The 22,274-nt window shown below is 45.7% G+C and overlaps 1 protein-coding gene across 18 annotated transcripts in view; it reads left to right on the top strand.

Annotated features, from left to right (window-relative positions):
* The window catches only part of LOC125010559 (receptor-type tyrosine-protein phosphatase F), a 160,370-nt gene extending 138,438 nt beyond the window's left edge, over window positions 1–21,932 (top strand). For 12 of the 18 annotated variants that reach the window (XM_047589289.1, XM_047589288.1, XM_047589290.1 and 9 more), the window contains 13 exons: window positions 398–430; window positions 1,815–1,912; window positions 5,211–5,334; window positions 5,632–5,807; window positions 9,730–9,849; window positions 10,656–10,810; window positions 11,974–12,259; window positions 13,126–13,304; window positions 16,580–16,706; window positions 17,606–17,731; window positions 18,727–18,881; window positions 19,148–19,283; window positions 19,845–21,932. In XM_047589289.1, the coding sequence (XP_047445245.1) occupies window positions 398–430; window positions 1,815–1,912; window positions 5,211–5,334; window positions 5,632–5,807; window positions 9,730–9,849; window positions 10,656–10,810; window positions 11,974–12,259; window positions 13,126–13,304; window positions 16,580–16,706; window positions 17,606–17,731; window positions 18,727–18,881; window positions 19,148–19,283; window positions 19,845–19,913 (1,784 nt within the window). In that variant the 3' untranslated portion in view covers window positions 19,914–21,932. The remainder of the gene's footprint in view (window positions 1–397; window positions 431–1,814; window positions 1,913–5,210; window positions 5,335–5,631; window positions 5,808–9,729; window positions 9,850–10,655; window positions 10,811–11,973; window positions 12,260–13,125; window positions 13,305–16,579; window positions 16,707–17,605; window positions 17,732–18,726; window positions 18,882–19,147; window positions 19,284–19,844) is intronic. The other 6 variants (XM_047589293.1, XM_047589296.1, XM_047589304.1 and 3 more) reach the window with 1 other exon arrangement.
* The last annotated feature ends 342 nt before the right edge of the window (window positions 21,933–22,274 follow it).

The raw sequence follows: 22,274 nt of genomic DNA on the forward strand, positions 1-22,274 counted from the left end.
TTGTGTGCAATGATACGATATAGCCAACATTTCCACTGGACTGACTTTTATTTTACTCTCATCTATGTCATGTTCCCAGCTCTCGCTATTTCTTTACTAACGATTATCTGACTGATCATCATATCCAGAATAACACCCAGGCTGCAGTAAAATTCTAATTTGCCTTAAGATGAACTGCGTAGCTGCTCGGCAGTGCGGCATTCACGGGGGAGTGTTTTAAAAATCAACCTTCGTTTGCATTTTTGTGTAACAGTTTAAACTGCACCTGCTCCACACTCTCGACTGGCTCCAAAGGTTATTTGCAGATACTGTTTGGCCCCAGTCTGGTCCTGAGCCACCCTTCCTTGATTGATCGAGTATTCTTCTTCCTCCCTCCTTCACTCTCCTCTCTCTACAGGTCCCAGCTCTCATCGCTGCCCCAACACTCCAAGTTAGTCTTCTTTCTCACCTACTGTGTATTTCCCACACATGCAATATATATTTCCACCCGAACCCATTCCCTTGTTGCAGTCCTGACAGACATCACAAGCCTTCAAGCTTGTAGCCTCTGGTACTCCGAGGATGCAGCAGTGTCCTCCTTATGACTGTGAACTTTTTCCACAACACCTTTATTATGCGCAAGCAGAAGACTAGATGGTTTCATGGGCAGTTGAGCAGTTCGGACATTACACTTGGCGTGCATTAGGCGATGGCTTCACCCTCCATTTAGCCAGCAACATGGTTTTAAAAGAGCTGCCGGGACACGCACTAACAGATACACGCTGATGTTAATGTGTTCACAAGTCCCTTTGTGTGATAGTATTAAATTTGTGTAATTGGTCAGGTCTCATCATGTACAGTGGCCGTAGTTACCGGCCATTAGCCATTAGCATTACGGCGATAATAAGCTCACAGCTGAAAGCCTGACCCATGACCTCACAGATGCGCTCAGCCAAAAGGCAGTAATGGTTAATATTCATACCTTTTTAAAGTGTCAGACTTCAAGGCTGTATGTAAGGTTAATGGTGCTCCGTGTGTAAGTTTAAAGCGCCGCCATACATCGCGTACGGTTAACTTTTAACGCATAAGGCAAGTTCCCGGCAATCCGTTTAAGTACATAGGCCTCGCCAAGTTCACAGGCACAGGGGGAATTTGTGTCGGTAGATTAGCAATAAATCATCCAATAACCCAGCGATGAGAAATCTAGAGAGCGGCGGGAGGGGTCGTTTGAAATTAATCCAGCCCGAGCGCTCCAGGCTGGGCCGAAAGATAGTCTATTGTAAGGAAAGGGATTTTCGAAGAAATGAGTTTTGGCTGGTGACCAGTCAGTTTTCTTTTTTTTTTTTTTTCCCCTCCATAGGAAGTGACAGTGTGACTGATTTATAGAGACTTGTTGGTCTCTTGCTCTGGTCCCACCTCTGCCACCAATTGAGCTTCGTGGAGTCAGAGAGATGTCTGCCTCCTGCTTCCTTCAAGGAGCAGGCTCACCTAGTCACTCATGTGCATCTCAGCGCCAGCCCCACCTCTGTCCTCCTCACTTAGCATGACGACATCACCAAATGTCACCAAATGTCACCAGCCTGTTTCAACCCGCGCGCTCTCCCTCCCTGGCTCTCGCTCTCCTCCTCCCTTCTCTCCCTCTCCTCATGCATTGTTGAACAAAGTGCACTCTCCTCACCGTTACACAGCCACCTCCATGGTCCCACCGGCAGCCTCACTCACCCTGTGGTCCAAGCAGTGTTTGTGAAAGTCGACGTGAATGTTTGATTTATGAACAGCCAGGTCTCACTCTTTCCCCCTTCCTCCTCCCTCTCCTCCCCCTCCCCCTCTCCCAGGAATGAGGGAGCATCCGCCTATTCCTGTTGTTGACCTGGCCGACCACATAGAGCGACTCAAGGCCAATGACGGCCTCCGATTCTCCCAGGAGTACGAGGTGAGAGCCGCAGCGCTAATGCTGTATCAGTGTGTTTCTTTGTCAACGTGTCTACGAGGAAGTTTCTCTCTTTGATCCCATATGCATGTATTCTAATGGATTATGGGAGACTTCTTTCACAGACATTCTTCAGTCATTTTCACAACTCTATTACCAGTCCCACCAGGACACCAACACTTACATTAAATGCTGTGAGATGCTTTTCATAAAGCTAGCAGGTGGCGAGTTGCTTAAACAATCTGCGTGCGTCTTGATGTTTCCCCGAAGAATGTTATTTTGCAGGCGGTCTATCCAATACTACACAGCGAGGGATTATCTCTTGCCCGTGTTCTTCCTCAGAAAAAAAAAAAAGGAAAGAAAGAAAGGTACAGAAATCTGCATTTAAAGTGGCACATAGTTGGTTTGGGGACCATTCAAGGCCAGGTGGAGAGGAGAGGCATCCTTGAATACAGAAAAGAACAGGGCCTGCCTTTCATTTATTTGCTCTGATCTGTTTCGTCTAATCAGCTCCGTTCCACAGCTGGATCCAACAAAGCTGCTGGAATGATTGCGGCTCTGCTTTCGTATTGATCTAGAAAGTCGTGTGTTGGCAGTGGGTTTTGTTTGTGCCCGGCATATGTTGCTGGGTCAAGAAAATTTTGCACAGTTTCGCACTCCTCTGTGACTCTTTCTGAAGCAACACCTCGAGTCTAAACTTTAGCCAACAGCTGTTCACATGGAAAATTTAATTATTTTTTTTTTTTATCACTATAAATTTTATTGCATGTCGTTATTCATCTCAATGAGAAATTCACATTTGTGCGTATGTTACGTAAATGAATAAGGCTTTCTCCTCTCAGATTTCTTATGAGGTTTCTATTTATTGCCCGATAAAACAAAACAGGTCCAACACTATTCAATAAATTATTTAATTTTGTTAAAATGTTAAAGCAGGGTTAAAGTAGGGACCCTCTACCTAATATATGTGTTCTATATTAAACTCTAGTGCTATTTATAAATATACATTAATATTATCATTTTGCATTCAATATTAAGCTATCCTTATCAATTTACTAAAATATGTTGGAAATTTAAATTTGTGGGGGGAAATTAAAAACAAACAAAAAACATATATATATATATATATAAAATGTCTAATCAACCAAAGATTTTGCGACCCCCCTGCAGTACCTCCACAGACCCCCTGTTGAAGGCTACTAAAGGAGTTATTTTATTCATATATTTTTTGTAAAATAAGAACCATAAGAAACACAATCTTGCACTGAATCTGTAACAAGTGGCCATTATAATGCACGAGTCCTATATTTCCTTACATACATGATGTGCTTTTAATGGATTTTTCTGGCTCGCTTGTGAAATTAACAGCTAACTGGGGAGATAATTAGGCCTGGGTAAAAATCTGCACTCAATTAAGTGCTTTCTTGTGTTGCTCAGTGCCTCTCCAGCGTATCGTCCTCCCGGTCTGTTGAGTTAGAGTAAACGAATCAAGCCAGAGAGATGCCTCGTATGACTGCAGGCAACCGGCCCGGCACCATTCCCTCTCTGCAACAGTCGATCTAAGCCAGGGAAGACCCCCTCCATCGCACGGCAGATGGCCATTCGTCTCCGTGCCAGCCGAGGCGCTGTGGCAGGGCTCGTGGCGCTTTGTCACAGTCACGTTCGCCGGCTGCTCCCATCGCGCCGTACCCCGAGGCACAGAATTTGTCGAGGCTTCGCCACTTCCTCTCCCCGATGTTTCAGGCAGCCTTCCTTTACCACCAATGCCACTCCGCATCACACTGAGCGATGAGCACGCTGGGTAATGAGCAGAATTTGTCAATCAGACATGCTCCGGCTCCCTTGGCACTCTTTTTTTATCGCGAGGAAGCGATATCACGCTGCAGTCATCATAGCACTATCATTATGTTCATTTGAACGTGTTTCCAGTGTGTCGCTGGGTACGCTTTCTCCCCTCCTTTCTACCATGTCTACCTAGCATGTTTGCTAGTTGTCATAAATCTAGTGTGCCCGCTGTGTTCACTAAGCCCTTAAATGGATATGACATGTTTTGACTGCAACTGAAATCTTTCTCCTCACATGGGCAGAGAAATTGGCAGTGCCGAGCTCATCAGCAGCGGCGAGGCCTGTGCCCTTATGACTCCCAGCAACGCTGAGCAATTTGGAGTTGTAGTGTAGTCTTGCATAAGTGCGCTGTGGATTTTTCGCATCTTGTTCACAAATAAATAGCATCCGCATGACTTTTGTTCTTCTGGAAACAAATGTCGAGTCCATGAAAAGCAAGGAACATAACCTTAATTCCAGTCTCATACATATTGGACTCCAGTTTTATTCTTTATCCAATAATTATTCTCGTTGCATTTCAACATTCGAACAAATGACCTCTAATAATTACATTTGCGCCACGTCCACTTAAAGTCAGAGGCGTCGGTTGTAAAACCTGGTAGATTTGTGAGGTGAAAGGTCTGGGGAGTTACTGGACACGGTTCTGCTGCGAGCTGAGGGAGGTCGATACGGAATAACAAGAGGCTCTGTGACATTATCTAGCAAGGGATAGTAGGCCATCACATATCTCCCCAGATCAATATGTATGCAGTCTGCTGTCGCCTTATCCCGGGAGACGAATGGCGCAAGAGGGGAGAGGGTTAGAAACGGAGAGTGGCTGAAAGGGAGAGGTTGCAACAAAAATACAAGGAAGCGAAAGGCATCCAAAATAGACGACACATCAGACGTCTCAGAATAAGGGAATTCAGTAGGGCCATTAAAAAAGGGAGAGGAAGTGTTTGTGGCTCGCCAGCTCCTGCCAAACCTTAACCCATTTCCTAGCTAAAACAAACACTCCCATCGTGTTGAGTTGAGAAATGTAAGCAGTGTATTGGTTCTCTTTCAGTTTATGGATAAGGAGGGAGGGCGGGGGCTGTCTGAAATTCCCAAAACTGTGGATTTCTATTTAATTAGCATTCAAGACCTCAAATGCCACACAAATATCTAACCTTTTAATCCATCAACGGCAGCTGCAGTACATCCTGCAATTTGTCACTTTGTTAACAGGTTTCCTCAGTCTGCACAATGTTAACCACAGTATGAAACCTCAGAGACGTGATGAGGCCGTGTGTTCCATTTAAAAGCTTTGTTGTCCGCAGCCTACCGCTGAATGAGTGACAGCGTGGGTAATTTCGCCTCGTCCCTTTACCCGTGTAACGCTCCGGAGCCTCGTTTCGTGCCTCCGTTTGCCTGCCCTCGCGCAGCCGCACCGTCCCTTCTCCTGTACTCACTCCCTCACTGTCGTCCTCTCCCACAGTCCATCGATCCTGGGCAGCAGTTTACCTGGGAAAACTCCAACATGGAAGTCAACAAGCCAAAGAACCGCTATGCAAACGTCATCGCCTACGACCACTCCAGAGTGGTGCTGACCTCCGTTGACGGTAAGAGCCCGTGGAGCCGCTCCACTCCTCGGAAAGGAAACGTTGAGGCTGCAGATCAATTGGGGCCTGCTTTAAATGTGTCAAGGGCGTTTTGTGTGTGTGCAGCTGCTGCTTTAGAAACATCCAAACAGCACCTGTCCTTTTATGGCTCAGTATGTATTGTTAATTATAACATGTAAATTGGGGGTGCAGCAGGCGTCACGGGTCAATGTGCTGCAAATAAAACATTTAACATTCACAAATTATCATTCATCTTGATTAAAATAAAATGAAATATGCACCACTTTTGTGCCACAGCCGTTCCAGGCAGCGACTACATCAATGCCAACTACATCGACGGCTACAGGAAGCAGAATGCCTACATCGCCACTCAGGGGCCTCTGCCGGAGACGCTGAGCGACTTCTGGAGGATGGTGTGGGAGCAGAGGTCCAGCACCATCGTCATGATGACCAGACTGGAGGAGAAGTCGCGGGTAAAGAGAGACACAGTGTCATTCACTATGCAACAAATAAGGCCATCCATCCACTGACTCCCATGCTATCAGTTCATTTCAAATAATTATCTACATACATTAATAGCAGTAAACAACTAGATTACGATACCAGATTTATCACCAATATTGTAACACTGAAGGTTTTTATTCACTTTTTTGATGACTGACCAAACCAACCAGCATGGACCAACCTGCTATGAAGGACACACAGCGACGTACTAAGAGGAAAACAAATGGCAGTTTTGTAGAACCAAAAGCTACCGAAGTTGACAATTCTACGACACGCACACACACACACAACGGCTGGTGTTTGAAGGTGGAAAGGTGGCCAGAAGTAGAGCCTCCTGACATGTTTATGTACATATTTATGTAGGTCGACACCGAGGAACTCTACACCAAACAAAGCCTGAAGGCATATAGACACTCGGTCCTACTTTAAAGCAGGATTTGTCAGCCTGATCAAAGTCACAAGGACTTCAAAGGATATGTTGGTTGTCTGTGGACAGTATCGCTTCATGTTGCCTCTCAGTCTTCACAAATCTCTAAAAACTTCTGCATGGCTTCTGTCTAAATCTGTTTGTGATTTTTTTTTTTTATTTGTTTGTTTGTTTGTTTTTTCCCCCGCCGTTTTTTGTTGCCACATTTGACGGAGTTACCCTGGCAACTTTGCATACGAAGCAACACGTGCGCGCTCGCTATTGAAGTAAGAACAATTTCCAAGCAAATTATGCACATGCACAGTGCAGTTATATTTAGGGTTTTCATAATAGTGCAAACTCGCTTTCATTATTTAGAAACTGCTCAGAGAATTCAATACCCTTGATTGCTGCATGTTTATTTTTGCAGTACCTAACCGCGGTCTCATTTGCGTTTGCGCTTTCTGAATTTGGCCCAGAAAAGCCACGGCACAATAATGAAATGAAGTCGGACTTAAATGGGATTGTCACTCGACAACATTTGCGTGCTCCTAAAATACACCCGGCCTTAATAAATGTGGGAGGAGGGTGTGGGGGGCACGTGGCGACTTGAGATTCAAATATTGCGAGGAGTCAATTTAATTAACATCAAAAAAAAATCATACTCCGTGAATTTCTTAGAGAAACAAAAAAAGTAATAATAATTCAAATGGAGCCCTGCCAGTGTGTGGTGCTTTATTACTGGGTAAAACACAATGAAAGATAAAGAATTGGAAGTAACAGGAAATTTAAGGGAAAGCATTCGTTTCCAAAATCTGCACCACTGATGTTTTTGAGGGAGGAAATCATTACCTGATGCTCATTCCATCTATACCGAGGCTTTTGAGAAAGAAATAATTTCGTCCAAGTCAAGTAAACCACCCACCCTCCTAAACATGCTGTGTTATCTGTTTTGATTTTGAGCCATCGCTGCTGCCAATCACTCAAATCAAATTGGAGAGTATCCCGAGCAGGAATATGTTTCATGATATGACTTTTACTACACGTTCTCTCCGTTCCTCTGCAGTGTAGTTAGCGAGTCTGAGTGGCAATTTCATCTCACAGACGAACAGGCGCACACTACATATTTGAGGATTAAAAAAAACAAAAAAACATCGCAACATAAGGAACTTAAAGAGAGATGCCCCTGAGCTCATCCCTCACCTCCTACAGACGTTTCAAAATCTTGCCAAACGCTGTGGAGAGACACGCAAAACAAGGAACCTGCCTCCTTCCAGCTGGGGGCGGAGGCACGCTTTCCCACTTGTGTCAGGCTACACTGAAAGCTCTGGGATGACATCACAGAGGGGTCGGTGGGATGACATCACAGAGGGGTCGGCGTGGGCTTCGGGGGGGGTAGCAGTTGCGCTTCCGATCCAGGAGAGGGTGACTAACTCCAGCCTCAAACCTCAAAAAACATTTATTTTTGTGCATTGCTGACATTGATAAAACGATGGTGAATGATATGAATATGCCCTGCAACAAACCCATCTGTTCTCTTTAAACAGTGGCGCGCGTGAATCACAATTACTCTCCGTGATATGCGGAGGAGATGATTAATTAAATGACAGGAATTGGCTTATTGTTGCAACTTTAAATTACTTTTTTTCAGTGCAACGCGCTGAATTAAACCACGTTTAATAATTGATTCCAATTAGACACGTGCTGCTGCCTCTGTCATTTCGTCCACTCCCTGTGAGTCAACCTCCCACCACTACGGCCAGTCTGGAGCAAGAGCTTGACAAATAGGAGCAGGCAAATTTCTATTTCCTCTTGCACAATCATTACCAGCTAGTTAAATCCCTAAAAGGTCAGGGCTCCAAATGAGACCAGAGGTATTACTCACTTGTGTGTCTGTGTCGATAAGAGGTCCGCGGCCGCCGCGAAAAAAGGCCGGGTGACGACATCTGAGAGGCGAGTTTCAAAGCAGAGGCAGATGACATTGAAAACCTGCGCGTGTGTGTGTCGCCGCATCTGTTTTGTGTGGCTCTTTGCTTGGGAGAATATGCCACCCGGCCTCAGACAGCACCAAGATATTCATTACACTGGTGACTGCTAATCCATATGTTTGTACTGCGAGCAGTTCCCCATCACTCAATTGAGTTTCTCCTGCGAGGTCTGCCTCCGAATGGGAGCCGTCACCAGGGGAGGCGAAATGTGAGGGGGTGAATTTCAGCGCATTTTGTTTGTCAATTTGTACCGGCTCACCGAGACAGCCAAAGTGCTTCCAAATGTCAGCACAGTACCGCGGTATCGATATGATTAGCTAACCCACACCACGTCTCTTCCTCTCATGTTATCCGCATCAATAGAAAGTGAGTTCTAGTCCCGGCAGCTCTGACATTTTGGTTTTGGTGCTTCTCTGTATTGGCTGATTTGACCAAAATTAAATTTTGTCCCTGCGCATTAGACTGACAGAAATTTCAGTTTCAGCCGCATATATAGACGCATAGTCAGCAAACTCAACTTTAAGTGCTTTCCAAACATGATTTAACATCTTCTGAGAACAAATTGAGGCATGTAGCTAGAGTCAATAAGCCAAGTATTTTAATGACGACGTGATTCATCGTCTGAACAACTATTAAATTGCATGTGTTATACAATTCAAATGAAGCATTGTTGTGCAATTGCACGACCTATTTTTGACTTTGCTACATATGCAGAGTAGGCGTCTTCTTGCTGCCATTTGAAAAGACCAAAGACTCCCAGTAATACATACCATCAGCCTGGTGAAGGAGGTTCACCTGCATCACGAGCGAAGAGCACGTCTCTCTGCAATCTCTTCTTTTTTGTTCCAATCTAACGCCAATTGCACCTTGCCAAGCCGCAAGGAGAAAAGTAAATATTATGGTAAAGGGCAGTCTGTCATTTTCGCAGACACACAGAGAGGAGCGCAGCCACTCGGAGCCAGTGATTGGAGAATCTTACATCTCATCCACAGTGAAGTTTGTTCTGTGCACATATGTAGCCAGGTGGCCCAACCTGCTGTCCCTCCATGACACGCCAGAGCCGGCTTTCAGACACATCTCCCTCCACTGTGCAGCAGCCAAATCTACACAATTGCGCCAAAAGCACACATGACAAAGGGTTGCTAACTACCGGACAATTAGCTAATTGAAAATGATCACAGGCTGGTAAAGACAAAGTGGGCTTTTTAATGCTCTTTTGAAGCCTGCTTCAAATGCAGACACACACGGACGCACGTGCAGACGCGTGAATCGCTGGCATTCATTATTATTTTTTTATTTATTTATTTATTAGCACACACAGGAGCCGACTCTTGAGTCTTCACTTTTTAATTGGACAGTGGACTGAGGCTTTGATCTGACCTCTTTAATGTTCCCTCCTTGTTAATCAGTGTGATCCTACAAGCCTCCTCGCTAGCCTTGTGGTGGATGTAAGCAGCAGTTCACGCCTGACAGTTTGCCCTCTAATTTCCCTGCCAGGTGAAGTGTGACCAGTATTGGCCGTCACGAGGAACAGAGACCTACGGGATGATCCAGGTCACCATGTTGGACACTGTGGAGTTGGCCACTTACAGCGTCCGCACTTTCGCCCTCTATAAGGTAGAGTGCTGCCTTTTTTTTCATCTGCAGTTCAGCGTGTAGCACATACGGCACATCCGCGAATGACGTGTTCACAGCAGGTGATTGCAATTCAGCAGGGTTGGGGTCACATTATAAAATGTAATTTCTCATTCTCCTCAACACTAATACAGACTATTACCGCTTGAATCATTTTTTTTTTTTTTTACTGAAGTAATTGTTTTTAACTTCCAAGATTTATCTCTCATTTTCTAAGTAGCGGTGATATTTTTTCATGTAATTCACTGCAGTGATGATGTGACTGCTGGCCTGCCCTTTATTTCCCCTCTTCCATTTCTTTTTCCATTGCTAACTTCACGATTTCAAACATTATTAGAATTCCTAATTAAATGCTAGTCTCTAGCTGGAGCGATTACTTGGTTTCAATCAGGAAGTGGCGACGATGCCAACAAACCGTTTCAGTGAAACCTGCCAGAGCTGAGTTCCAAAATTATTCATGCTATCTACACCTACACTCGCAGAAAGATCACAAGCCTGAAAGTAAGAGTGCATTATGAGCCGCTATCAAAGTTAACTTGAGACCTTAGCTCAAAAATAGCTGCGGTTTTGACAAAGGAACCGCTTGCTCTTTTCACATTTTAACCGCAGAATTTCATCTCCCCTCATCAAAACAGCGCAACCTTTACTTGTTCAAAAATTTTGCCCAGCATGAAAAGTTTCTCTTTGAAAAGCAGCCAATGGCAGTTCACCATGCCCGTATCTGGTATCCCTCTGAGCTCACGCTGACGCCTCGCTTTACTCCACTGACTCCGCTGATTCTCGTGCAGAACGGCTCCAGCGAGAAGCGAGAGGTGAGACAGTTCCAGTTCATGGCCTGGCCGGACCACGGCGTGCCCGAGTATCCCACGCCCATCTTGGCTTTCCTACGACGGGTGAAGGCCTGTAACCCTCCAGACGCAGGGCCCATGGTGGTCCACTGCAGGTGAGTTATAGTGTGAGGTTATACTAGAAAAGTGACCCATTTCCACTTTATGCAACAGTGTAGCAATAATTGGTTAAGTTATGGATTTTTTTTTTTTATGGCGAATGTTGGGAGCCTACTATATGTGTTCTATATTAAACCTGACTATTTATATATATATACATTATTATTATCATTTTGCATTCAATATTAAGCTATTGAAATAATACAGGCTCAAATTTCAAATGTGCAACAGTAAGGTGGCTGTGCAACTGCCATAAACATCCATATCTTTCCCTTTAAATTTAGCTAAATGTGGTCGGGACAGTGAATCACCAAAACATTTTGGCCTCAGTTGACTGATGGGAGCGAGCTGCACTGTTAGCTTCTCTGCAGCTTGCATCTGGATTTCACATGGGGACAGAACAGGCTCTCGGCCAATTGTTTGGAACCTGACAGAGTTAGTGTGTAATACGCGGCCTCATGATTGGCTCAGCAGTGACGGGGGCACAGGAAGCTTAGAGACAAGTCTCAGCTAGCGTGGCGCTCTGTGTGAAACTGTTGAGACAGCTCCTGTATCACTGAATGAGTGAAGTGCTGACTGACAAATAACGTCATTTATCTCTTTACTGAAATATGTTAGATTCATGTTAATGTGCATTTAAACAAATTAAAATTTGGGGTGGGAGGGGGTTAAAAAAGAGAACAGCTGATTCTGGAGAATTATTTTCGGTTCGTCAGAGAAAAGCATACCAAGAACATTATGGTTAAGTGAAAACCAAAAGATCTGTGTACCTCGCGAAATAGCACAAGTATTTTAAGGAAACATGTAGCGTGGTGCCAGCTTTCTTTAGGTGTTCGATTATAATATACAGTAGTAGCCTCTAGCAATATTGATTTCAATATGAATACACCGAAGTGTGTATATCACAATATGTGTTGCGCCATGAGCCCTGCACTGTCTATGACACCGAATCTTTTCCTGATCCATTAATTCTTATATGTTACCGTGTTTCTTTATTCTGCTGTTTTTCTACTCGCAGCTGACATTATGAAAAGTATAATGACCAGTCCACAGCTGTCAAGCACAGAGAGGGAGCCAAACGGTGCCAGGAAACTGTTAATAATGTTATGATTATCCGCACCAACACTGAAAGTTATTTATTTATCCCCCTCTCCGCCAGTGCGGGCGTGGGAAGGACCGGCTGCTTCATCGTGATCGACGCCATGCTGGAGCGCATGAAGCACGAAAAGTCCGTGGACATCTACGGCCACGTGACGTGCATGCGCGCCCAGAGGAACTACATGGTCCAGACCGAGGACCAGTACATCTTCATCCACGAGGCCCTGCTGGAGGCCGCCACGTGCGGCAACACCGAGGTCCCGGCGCGCAACCTGTACGCCCACATCCAGAAGCTCACCCAGCCCCCCTCCGGCGAGACCGTCACCGCTATGGAGCTGGAGTTCAAGGTGAGGCGCGCATATCAGACAGAGGCTGATCGATGTTTTTTTTTTACCAGTTAATTCTGATTCAGGCTGCACTCAATATTCCATTTGCACAAGAAGCACAAGGAGTGATCGATTAACAGAAGTTACCAGAAGGCTGCGCCAACTTCGTTTATTGTTTCTTTGCTGAAAGTCCGACAGAGTTCGAGATTTAAGCATCGCTGTTGGAAATCAGTAATTCACCAAATCAGCCGACGCACAGGAATTTATCTCGGTGACACCGGTGCTTAGGCATCGCAGCGTCGCCGTGGTTACAGACACACGTCTCAGGGACGAACGCGACGACGCACCTGCGCGCGGAGACGCGCAAAGTGACTGACACTCGCACGCACACACAGCTGGTGTTCAAGGTCGCAGTCACATGCACACCTTCTGTCAATAGCCATCTACTGTGATGTTATTACACACTTTCCTCCCAGCGCAGCTCTGCCATTAGCCCTCTTATGACCATGATCCATTCTGTTTGAAGTGATAATGGCATCTACACTCCTGCCAACAAAGGAGAATGAAAGAGTGAGAGAATGATTGCGGCGTACGTAGAGGCCGCGCAGTCTGGCCACAACGCACACACAGACACACACACACACACACATCCTCCTGGAGTACTATGACTGTCCATACACACTCCTGCGCTGTCCATCTGTGCTGCGTCCACTGCCAGCTCGGAGCTTGTCACGCCTACGGTCCTCCAAACAAGCTCTGGGACTCTTTGAGGGACCACTACACTTGGCCGCAGCCGTCGGCAGATCTCTAGCTGAATATCTTATTCATCATTACAGGAACTCGGTTTACTTCAATTTGTTTTCTTCTTCCCACCTTTCATTAAACAGAGGCTGGCCAACTCCAAAGCCCACACGTCACGGTTCATCAGCGCAAACTTGCCCTGCAACAAGTTCAAGAACCGCCTGGTGAACATCATGCCTTTCGAGTCCACGCGAGTCTGCCTGCAGCCCATCCGCGGCGTCGAGGGCTCCGACTACATCAACGCCAGCTGCATCGACGGCTACAGGTCAGCAAAAGCACGTCGCCGCCAAGTTCTGAGCTCGAACAGAGAGGCGTTATTCTCTCGACGGCACTGAAAGCCTGCGAATCGCCAGCCTCGCAAAATGCACAGTCACGTGCAAAAAAAAGAAAAAAAAATGTCAGGTCACAGCTACACGGGCTACAAGCCCACATCGCTTCTCTGAAAAGCAGGGTAGTGTAGTTTTTTGCAAACATAACGGGAGTAAATGGAACATTTGCTGGAAAATGTTTTTAGATGGTGTGGGTAGTAGACAAGTGTGCCCCATGTTGGGAAAATGACAACTTATTTCCTGCACCATTTTCCTCATGCCTCAAAGTGTTATTCAGAGCAGATTGTATCCCACACTCCACCACCGTCTACTGCGCCGCACCAGTTGGCAGTAACAGGCAGGCCAGGTGTAAGCACTTTACCTCTGTGGCCTTAGCGCCGACCATTAGCGTTGAAATGGCTCAAAATGAGCTGCAGTCTGAGCATTCATCTTAATAAATCAACATGTCAATCAATGCAACAATAATAAAGATTTATAGCTCAGAAAAATAAGCTGCACGAGGCAACTTAACGCCAGGTTTCTATCTTTTGATTCATTCAACAAATACAGAATAACTGAAGCCTTATCATTCATGGTTGTTAAAGGGACCCACTTTGTGGCAACAGTAAATTCTTTGAGGCTCCTTTCATACCGAGAGCCGTACTAAAAGCAAGAAGATGAGGATGAATGCCTCCACAGACCGGCACCAGCGTCACCAGGGAATACGCCGCGACGACTTCAGTTTTATTTTTACAACTTTAGTTTTATCTCAGCCTTTACAACGACACTCCGCCTCCTCACCTGAAAGCCTTTTACATGAAAAGGTTTCCAGTCCCGAATGGTCCCTCTGATGTGGATGTAAACATCCTTAAATCTGATCTGAGATTTTGCACTTTGGCTTCGCAGCCGCTGATTTCTTTCAAACCCAACACCCCCGGAGTACAGACACAACACAACAGAAATTGCGCCGTTATCCCGATACTTTCACTGTGCCTGTAACCGATCTGGCTTCAAAGGCTCTTACAGGTGTGGAAAATACTAGATGTATTCACAGTGGACTTGATAAAAATGTATGGCAGCGGATTGGAGATGAGGTCACAGTCGGCGCAATCCGGCGGCGAGAATTACTCCGGGCTCTGTCAGTGTGGCTCTCGTTGGCTGAGCCGCCGCCGCTTTTTATATGGAGGCTGCCGCATATCCTCGTGTCCTCTGTGAGTCTAAATTGCTTCCTAGAGGGAGGAAGATGAAAAGGCTGCTCTGTGTTTTATATCTATATAAGTATGGGCAGTGACAGACAGAGCTGACTCTTCAGTGGTTTAAGTGGAGGGATGGATTTAGTGAGTGTGAAATGCCATTTAGTCCACACGGGGCTCTGCTCCATATTGGGCCGTGACAGAGACAACACCCCCGTCCCCACCTCCCGACTCCCCCCTCTTTCTCCAGTCCTGTTGTTAATGAGAAGGTGCTCCGCAGAGGCCCACCCTCCATTGTTGCTGTGTAAATAGTATAATTGCGGCGAGAGAGCGTTGTAATGAAGTGCTTTTCCTCCTCTCCTGCATATTCCCTGACTTTTCCTCCTCATTTCCTCTTTATTTTTACCCCCTTCTATCTCCGTCTCTCCCCGCTCTCCTCCTTAATCTTCCTCCTCTGCGCGCCCCCCCTCCCACCCTCTCCTTCCCTTTCCCCTCGCCATCTTAATTTTCCGTCCAAACATCGCGGCGAAGACAGACATCCGGGTAGGGACCTGTTGTGTGCACCGGCGGCGCTGTGTAATTAAGCCGCTTTTAAAAACGCGGGCATAAATAAAACCTAAACAGGGGCCTCCAGTGCCCTCCACCCCAGCGCCTTCAAGAAAAGCCAATAATATGCTAAGCTAATGAGAGGCGAACCATTGATTCCAGCCATGCTATCAGGGGCGCGAGCCCTGGATATGCTCCGATGCAGGCTGGAGTTTTAGCATTGTAATGAGGTTGAAATGAAACACTATGTCCTCGAGCGCTGCAGTCATGTGGGATGATGCAGAGAGAGCTTTGTGCTGTTTGGCAGCACGCTCATTGGGACGCTGTGTGCAGAGAAGTCAGCGTTGTAAGATACGGTTAGAATTGTTTTTTTTTTTTGTTTTGGCTAGGGGCCATTTTAAGAGGAGGTTAGAGGGGTCCACCAGACCCAATTTCAAACTTTGCATTCATCCCCCCCACACCCCCTCATCCTTTCTTCTTCTCCTGCTCTCAAATTCCCTTTTTCTGCATTCTTGTTTCCTTCTTTTCCTCTCGTCATGTTTCCTCTGGAGTGAGTCTTACGCTGCACTCTGATGACTGGCTGGAGAGAGCAGCGCTCACTCTTTTCATCTCCTCCCCACATCCTCTCCCTGCACTTCGCACATCCCTGCCATATACTTTTTTTTTTCTCTCTTTCCTCCGTTTTTCATCTTTTTAATTTAATTCCCCACACTGTCGCCTCCCCCTCTTCGCGTGTCATCTCCTCTCCGCCAATCTGTTGTTTCTGTGTTTGTGTGCGCGAGGCCCCCGAGCATATTCTAATCTCCCGGTTCCACATTAGTTCCTCGCCTGCAGCACCTTCATTAGCTGTTCAGCCGGAGCTTCGCCGTGTGACTGAGTGTGTGTGCGAGGAGCGGCGGATCTGAATATACATGCGAGCATAAAAGCCTCCACCTGGATGCAAGGCTTACATGTGCAGCAAACATGTGAGTTTGCACAATTATGCGCGCACGCTTGTGTGTGTGTGTGTGCGTGCAAGCGTTGGATTTCTCAGCTCCCTATCGCCTCGTTGGTCAGCGTGCTGCTGCCACCTGCTGTTTGACAAAAGAACTGCTCGGCCGGACCGAAGTCACGTAACACACCAGCACAGCTCTGGCACCTCAGTGGATGAGCTCATCTCTAGTTTGTGAGCATATCAAGTGCTCTCTCTGAGTCTGTGTTGTGGTACAGAGAGGAAGGAGGAAGAGGCGGAGGATGCGTATAGGCTCCAATTGCTCAGTGACAAAGACAGTTGCTATGGATCATTAAACGTGTAGGAAATGTCTCGCTGGTATTGTTACATTTGAAGAAGAATACAAAGACTTCAGGACGTCAGATACTCAGCGTGGTTGTAAGCTATATAATCTTATGGGGTGTAAATGTCTGAATATATTTTACAGGTTTAGAAGACATCAGATTTGAGTTGCATGTTGGGACTCATTTTCATCATTTCTGCCTTGACTTTGCATCCACAGACAGCAGAAAGCCTACCTGGCCACACAGGGTCCCCTGGCCGAGACCACTGAAGACTTCTGGAGGATGCTGTGGGAACACAACTCCACCATTGTCGTCATGCTCACCAAGCTACGAGAGATGGGACGGGTAATGAAACACGCTCGGCGTAAACACGGTCCGCGCCGGTTCAGGTCACCGGGGCGAACCCGCTGAACCGCCGCGTCACGCTGGTCAAATATTAATTCATTCCAAAGCTGAACAATGCCCCTGGTTGAAAGTTAACTTGCTTATCACAATGACTGGAGTTCACCTGGGAGGAATCAGGCGTGCGTCACTGCGTTAGAAATGTTATAGGTTGCATTCCAAGCCCGACTGGTGAAACGGCGTGAACTCATTACAGTTACAAAAGACGTTTGTTCATTTCGGGCGATTAAAACGCAAAGTTTAGTTTTCAACTTGCATTCTGTTTGCTTTCTGCTTGAGCAGACGTTAGCTTAGCTTAGCACAAAGTCTGGAAACAACAGGCTGTCTGATTTCCTCCGTGTTCAGTCTTTATGCTAAAACAGCTTCATATTTAAGAGACCGGTGAGGGCGATATTAAACTCATCTCCCAAAACCTTCCGACTGGTCATTTAAGAAAACTGTGCGTTCGTACTGACGTCAGCTTAATGAAATCCTTAATATCTGAGGTGTTCTTTGTGATTATGCCATTCTGAAGGTACTGGTCTGCATTATAGAGCTTTTATCACCCTCTCGGCCGCAATCGTAGCCGATGACAAAAAGCCCCCGTGCACATCGTTGCCTCGGTTAAAACAAACTAATTATGTAAATATTGATGAATCGGACAAAATTTCACAACCCCCACATCAGTCTGGAGAGATTTTATGTTTCGTAGCCAGAGACGCCATCATGACTCAGAGTTACTGATGCAGAAATATCATGCACACTTTTGCCCGCCAGTCATTCTGTCTTTTTTTTTTTCATTCAAATTTTATTTAAATGCTGAAAATTTTTGGTCTGACTTTTCTCTCACTTTCCTCTTGTAGGAGAAGTGCCATCAGTACTGGCCAGCAGAGCGTTCAGCCAGGTACCAGTACTTTGTGGTGGATCCAATGGCTGAGTACAACATGCCTCAGTACATCCTGAGAGAGTTCAAAGTCACAGATGCCAGGGTATGTATCTCTGGGTTTTGTGTGCGTGTGTTTGTGTTTGTGTGTGTGTGTGCGGGAGGGAGGGAGGGGCGAGGATTGATTGGTGCAACTCCCACAAATTCATCTTGGACGGCTAAGTGTTAAGAATTACAGCGCCTGTGATTTCAAGGTAGAGATGATCAGAAGCCGTCCTGTATTATTTTTCCTGACAGGCTGGCATCAAGTGCATGCGCCATCAAACGTGTCTTACCCAGATTTAGTAACAGCACGCGTGCTCTGTGGATTGTGTGTTTGTGGACGTGCGTGCGCGTCGAGATCGCTGTGAAAATACATGAAAAGCGTAGCCTTCAATCCCCGAGGGCCAGCACTGGAACTCCCTGTGATGCAGTAGTTTCAATGAGCTATAAATATACTCGACTGTCATGTGAAGGCTCACGGCCCAGCAACACACTAATCCCACATCCAGCCTCTCCTTAATATATATAGTGTACACGTGTGCGCCTGTGTGCTCTTCTCTATAATGTCTGTCTAAATATGAACCTGCCTTTATGACGGCGCGCTCACAGGCGGTCCTTGTTAAAGAAAAGGAGTGAAACTGGACCGTTTAAATCAGGGATGAATAAATAATTGATGGGGCCGAGCTGAGTAATGTGTTTAGGAACGGCGCGATAAATATAATAGAAAAACGCCAACGACGCCGCTCTCTAACGTGGGGCCGCGCCTCAGCCCTGCGGTTTTCTTCCTCCCGTCCAGGTCGTCGGCTTTATCCGTATTACATCCCACGTGGAAATGAGATGATTAGATGGCTGTGGTGACAGCCAGCCTTGTTATTGGTGCTGGCGGGGCTCAGCCCGAGAGCCTCTGCAGTGGGGCTTTTTGTGGCTGAGCTCACAGACAAATTCACAGATCTGTGAAGCACAAACTGCAAAGTACAGCAGAGTGTTATCCAGAGACTTGGCCTCTTAAATGTACTTAAACTCCTTATTTGCTGCCTCCCCTCCCCCTCCTCCCGATAGGATGGACAGTCCAGAACAATCCGCCAGTTCCAGTTCACTGACTGGCCCGAGCAAGGAGTGCCAAAAACCGGAGAGGGCTTCATCGATTTCATCGGACAAGTGCACAAAACCAAGGAGCAGTTCGGGCAGGACGGACCAATCACTGTACACTGCAGGTAAAGAGGAGCGCCGGCGCAGATGAGGAATTACTTTTAAAAGTTTTTCTTTCGAGCTGTTAAGAATTCAGTAAATCGAAAATGAATAATATATAGCATAAAAGATTTACATAACTGTAGATTCGAGGCGCTTTCCTCCTTCAACTTGCCAGTGAGATTTAATTTTGAGCATTACGGTAATAAATAGTTAAACAGTCCAAACCTGAACATGCAGACTTTAACGGATAACGGATATGTGTGTGTGTGTGTGTGTGTGTGTGTTTTAGTGCCGGGGTTGGCAGGACCGGAGTCTTCATCACCCTCAGCATCGTGCTGGAGAGGATGAGGTACGAAGGCGTGGTCGACCTCTTCCAGACAGTGAAGACGCTTCGCACCCAGCGGCCTGCCATGGTGCAGACCGAGGTAAGGACGACGCATACCCCCTCACCCCCTCACCCCTCCGACGAGGACGCCGCTCAGACTTAAAACCTCGCGTTTCAAAGTCAAGACTGTGTTTTGTTTTGCTGATTTAAACTTGATGTTATCTAAAGCGTCCCCCTTTTTTTTTTTTTTTTTTCCCGAAGAGGGCTCCACAAAAACAAAGACTTAGTGACAAATCCTTTTTTAATAGAGGTTTTAGAGGCGTGTCAGAAAAATCCCGCAGCCCACAAACTCATCTGGCGTTATCGCTGTGGCCCGGTGTCAGATTCTCCTCAAATTAAGAAGTGATAAATATAATGCGTAAAACTGTCACGGTGTTAATTTAAAGACGTTTTCAGATTTAAAAACTGAAACTGTCCCAACTCCTAGTGGAGTTAATGAGAACCTTCTCATTAACTCCAAATTACTACAGTTAGTTATAAGTTATGAAGGCATAAATGTCACTTTATTGCTCTGCAAATGAAGTGTTTCCTGTTTACGCAGTGATAATACTTGGCGAACTTTCTGAAAGTCCCTTGCTCACGCTCGTCTCCTTCTCTCCAGGACCAGTACCAGTTGTGCTACAGGGCAGCATTGGAGTACCTGGGGAGCTTTGACCACTATGCAACGTAACCACTCCCACCGAGCAGCTTCCCTGGTCAAACCTCTCAGGAGTGTGTGCCAAGTGTCCCATCTCAGCCGCCATCCACTCACTTGACTCCCCCTTAAAAAAACCCCGATCCCCTCGCAGCTACCGGAGGGGTGGAGAGCGGGACGAGACCCGCTGACGGTTTTAACCAATCACAGAGATAAACGAGTTAACCAACCACCTGAGATTTTTTTTTTTCTTTTTTTGTTTTTTTTTTTTTTTGCTTTAAAAACAATGCCGGAAACATTACAGTGACTGTGACAAACATGACAACTCTTGTACAGATGCGACAGAGCAGACCGGCAGCTCGCCCCTCTGCTCTGTCGAAGCCAAACCTCCCTGATTGTCAAAGGCTACTGGTAGCACTAAGAGAGAATTCTCTTTTCTTTTCTTTTTTTTTATCGTCGATATTATGAATCATTACGTCAAATGTTATTGTTTAGTATACTTTGTTGTTTTTAATAATCATTTTAATTTTTTATTTTTTTTTTGTCTTACACAGCCCAGGCTTTGGGCGCGCATTATTTTCATAATCAGTTTTAAGGTACTTTAACTCAAGGGACATGTATTTTCATCATGTTCCTAGATACTAATACAGGAGGACCACTGTTCTCTGAGCTGCTGTCGGATTTAGTTCGTCTCACGACGTTTTTCGTTTTTAAGTGTCATAAACATTGTTTCTGGTGGTTCTCAGTTCAATAAAAAAAAAACTTGCCTTTTTTTCCACTTAGCATTTCAGACACACACAAAGAGAATCAACTTTGAGAACATTGATTTAAAAAGCACAGACTTGCTGTGGTTGTCCTTCTGTAAAACATGGTAGCTAGCTGAAAGAATGACCTAACGACACTAAATCAGAGGTGTACAGAAACACGGTGTAAAGAAAGCACATTATTTGTATGTTTTTTGGGGGGGGGATTTTTGCGTGTGTTCCTTTTTCTTTCTTTCTTTTTTTTTTTTGTTTTAATTTGTTTTTCATCAGAAGCCTACGGCATTGAGGCCTTCATGCTCCACAGCGGAGAACTTACCTGAGGAAAACTGACTTTTATACCCAAAGGGTAGGCGACGGAAAATAAACTCTTGATCTCTGAATATAGATGCTCTTCAAGTCCCTCCCATCTCCACGCTCGCCTCTGGCATGGTCGATTTTTTTTTTTTTTTTTTTTTTTTTTTGCTGGAGTGGAACCACGCGGGCCGATAAAGGAGCGGGAAGTGGTTCACGTGGGCTGAGGAGCAGAGCCATCGACGTCAGTACCTGTACAGAATCAACCATTCCTACCAGAGGGACAAAGACTCGGCCCTTTGGACTGAAACCTGATATTATTTTATACAGAAATAGAACTATAAATATATATATATATATATATAATTATGATTGATTATATATATGTACAATTACACATAGATATATACACAGCTTCAAAAGTATATTGTTAAAAAGGAATAATTCTGCTGATCTACCTAGAGACACTGCAGAGAGCCTGCTGTCCTAGAGTGTGTATTAATGGAAACACCGTTGTATCTACTGTACTACCATAGTAACTTCGACAGCTGGTTGTCCGTCCAACCGAGGAAAAAACAGCACAACCCCCACCCCCACACCCACCTCCCCACCCATCCAAATGGACGACTCTTCACTCAGCACGAGCCATCGCACCACTCAAGCACACATCTTCTCCCACCCGAACCGCAGGAGGAGAGCGTCTGATCTGAAAGGCCTACGCAGCAGCAGCAGCAGTGGTGGTGGTGGTAGTAGTAGTGGTGGCGGCAGTGGTGGCAGTGGCAGGTAGGGGGGACTTGAAAATGTGGCAAAAAAAAAAAAAAATAACGAAAATGTTCATTTTTACCTTGTGAATGCTTAGTGCTGTAGGGGTTCGATCTGTTGTACACACAGTCTGTTTTCTATTTGTTGATAATAAACTGGAATTTAAAAAGAACCTGTTGACGAAAAGAAAAAAACATTGATGTTAATAAAGTTAAATAATTGGGTTTTTGTACAAAGACTCGCTTGTGGCGCTTCGTTTCTTAATCCTGTGGGTTCGCTGCTACAATTTTATGTACATATGGGGAACACCTGGAACTTTGTTCGCTTCGTCTCAGAGGTTTTCTGCTCGAAACTACAGATAGGTGTGCACGTGACGTCACAGCAAGCGGATGTCTCCATGGTTACGGCCACTGAGTGGCAAAACGTGACCGTTGAACGTGGAGATTAGCAGCATTCGTTTTCTACCATAGGCTTTAATGGCGTCTAGATTGTTAAATGAAATTAAAAAACGTGAAAGAGCTGTTGTGCGATTGACTGAACCAGCAGATATTTTTACAGATATCTCCAACTGCCAAAGGAA

The sequence above is a fragment of the Mugil cephalus genome, chromosome 7 (genome assembly GCF_022458985.1).
Source record: "Mugil cephalus isolate CIBA_MC_2020 chromosome 7, CIBA_Mcephalus_1.1, whole genome shotgun sequence".
Classification (NCBI taxonomy): domain Eukaryota; kingdom Metazoa; phylum Chordata; class Actinopteri; order Mugiliformes; family Mugilidae; genus Mugil; species Mugil cephalus.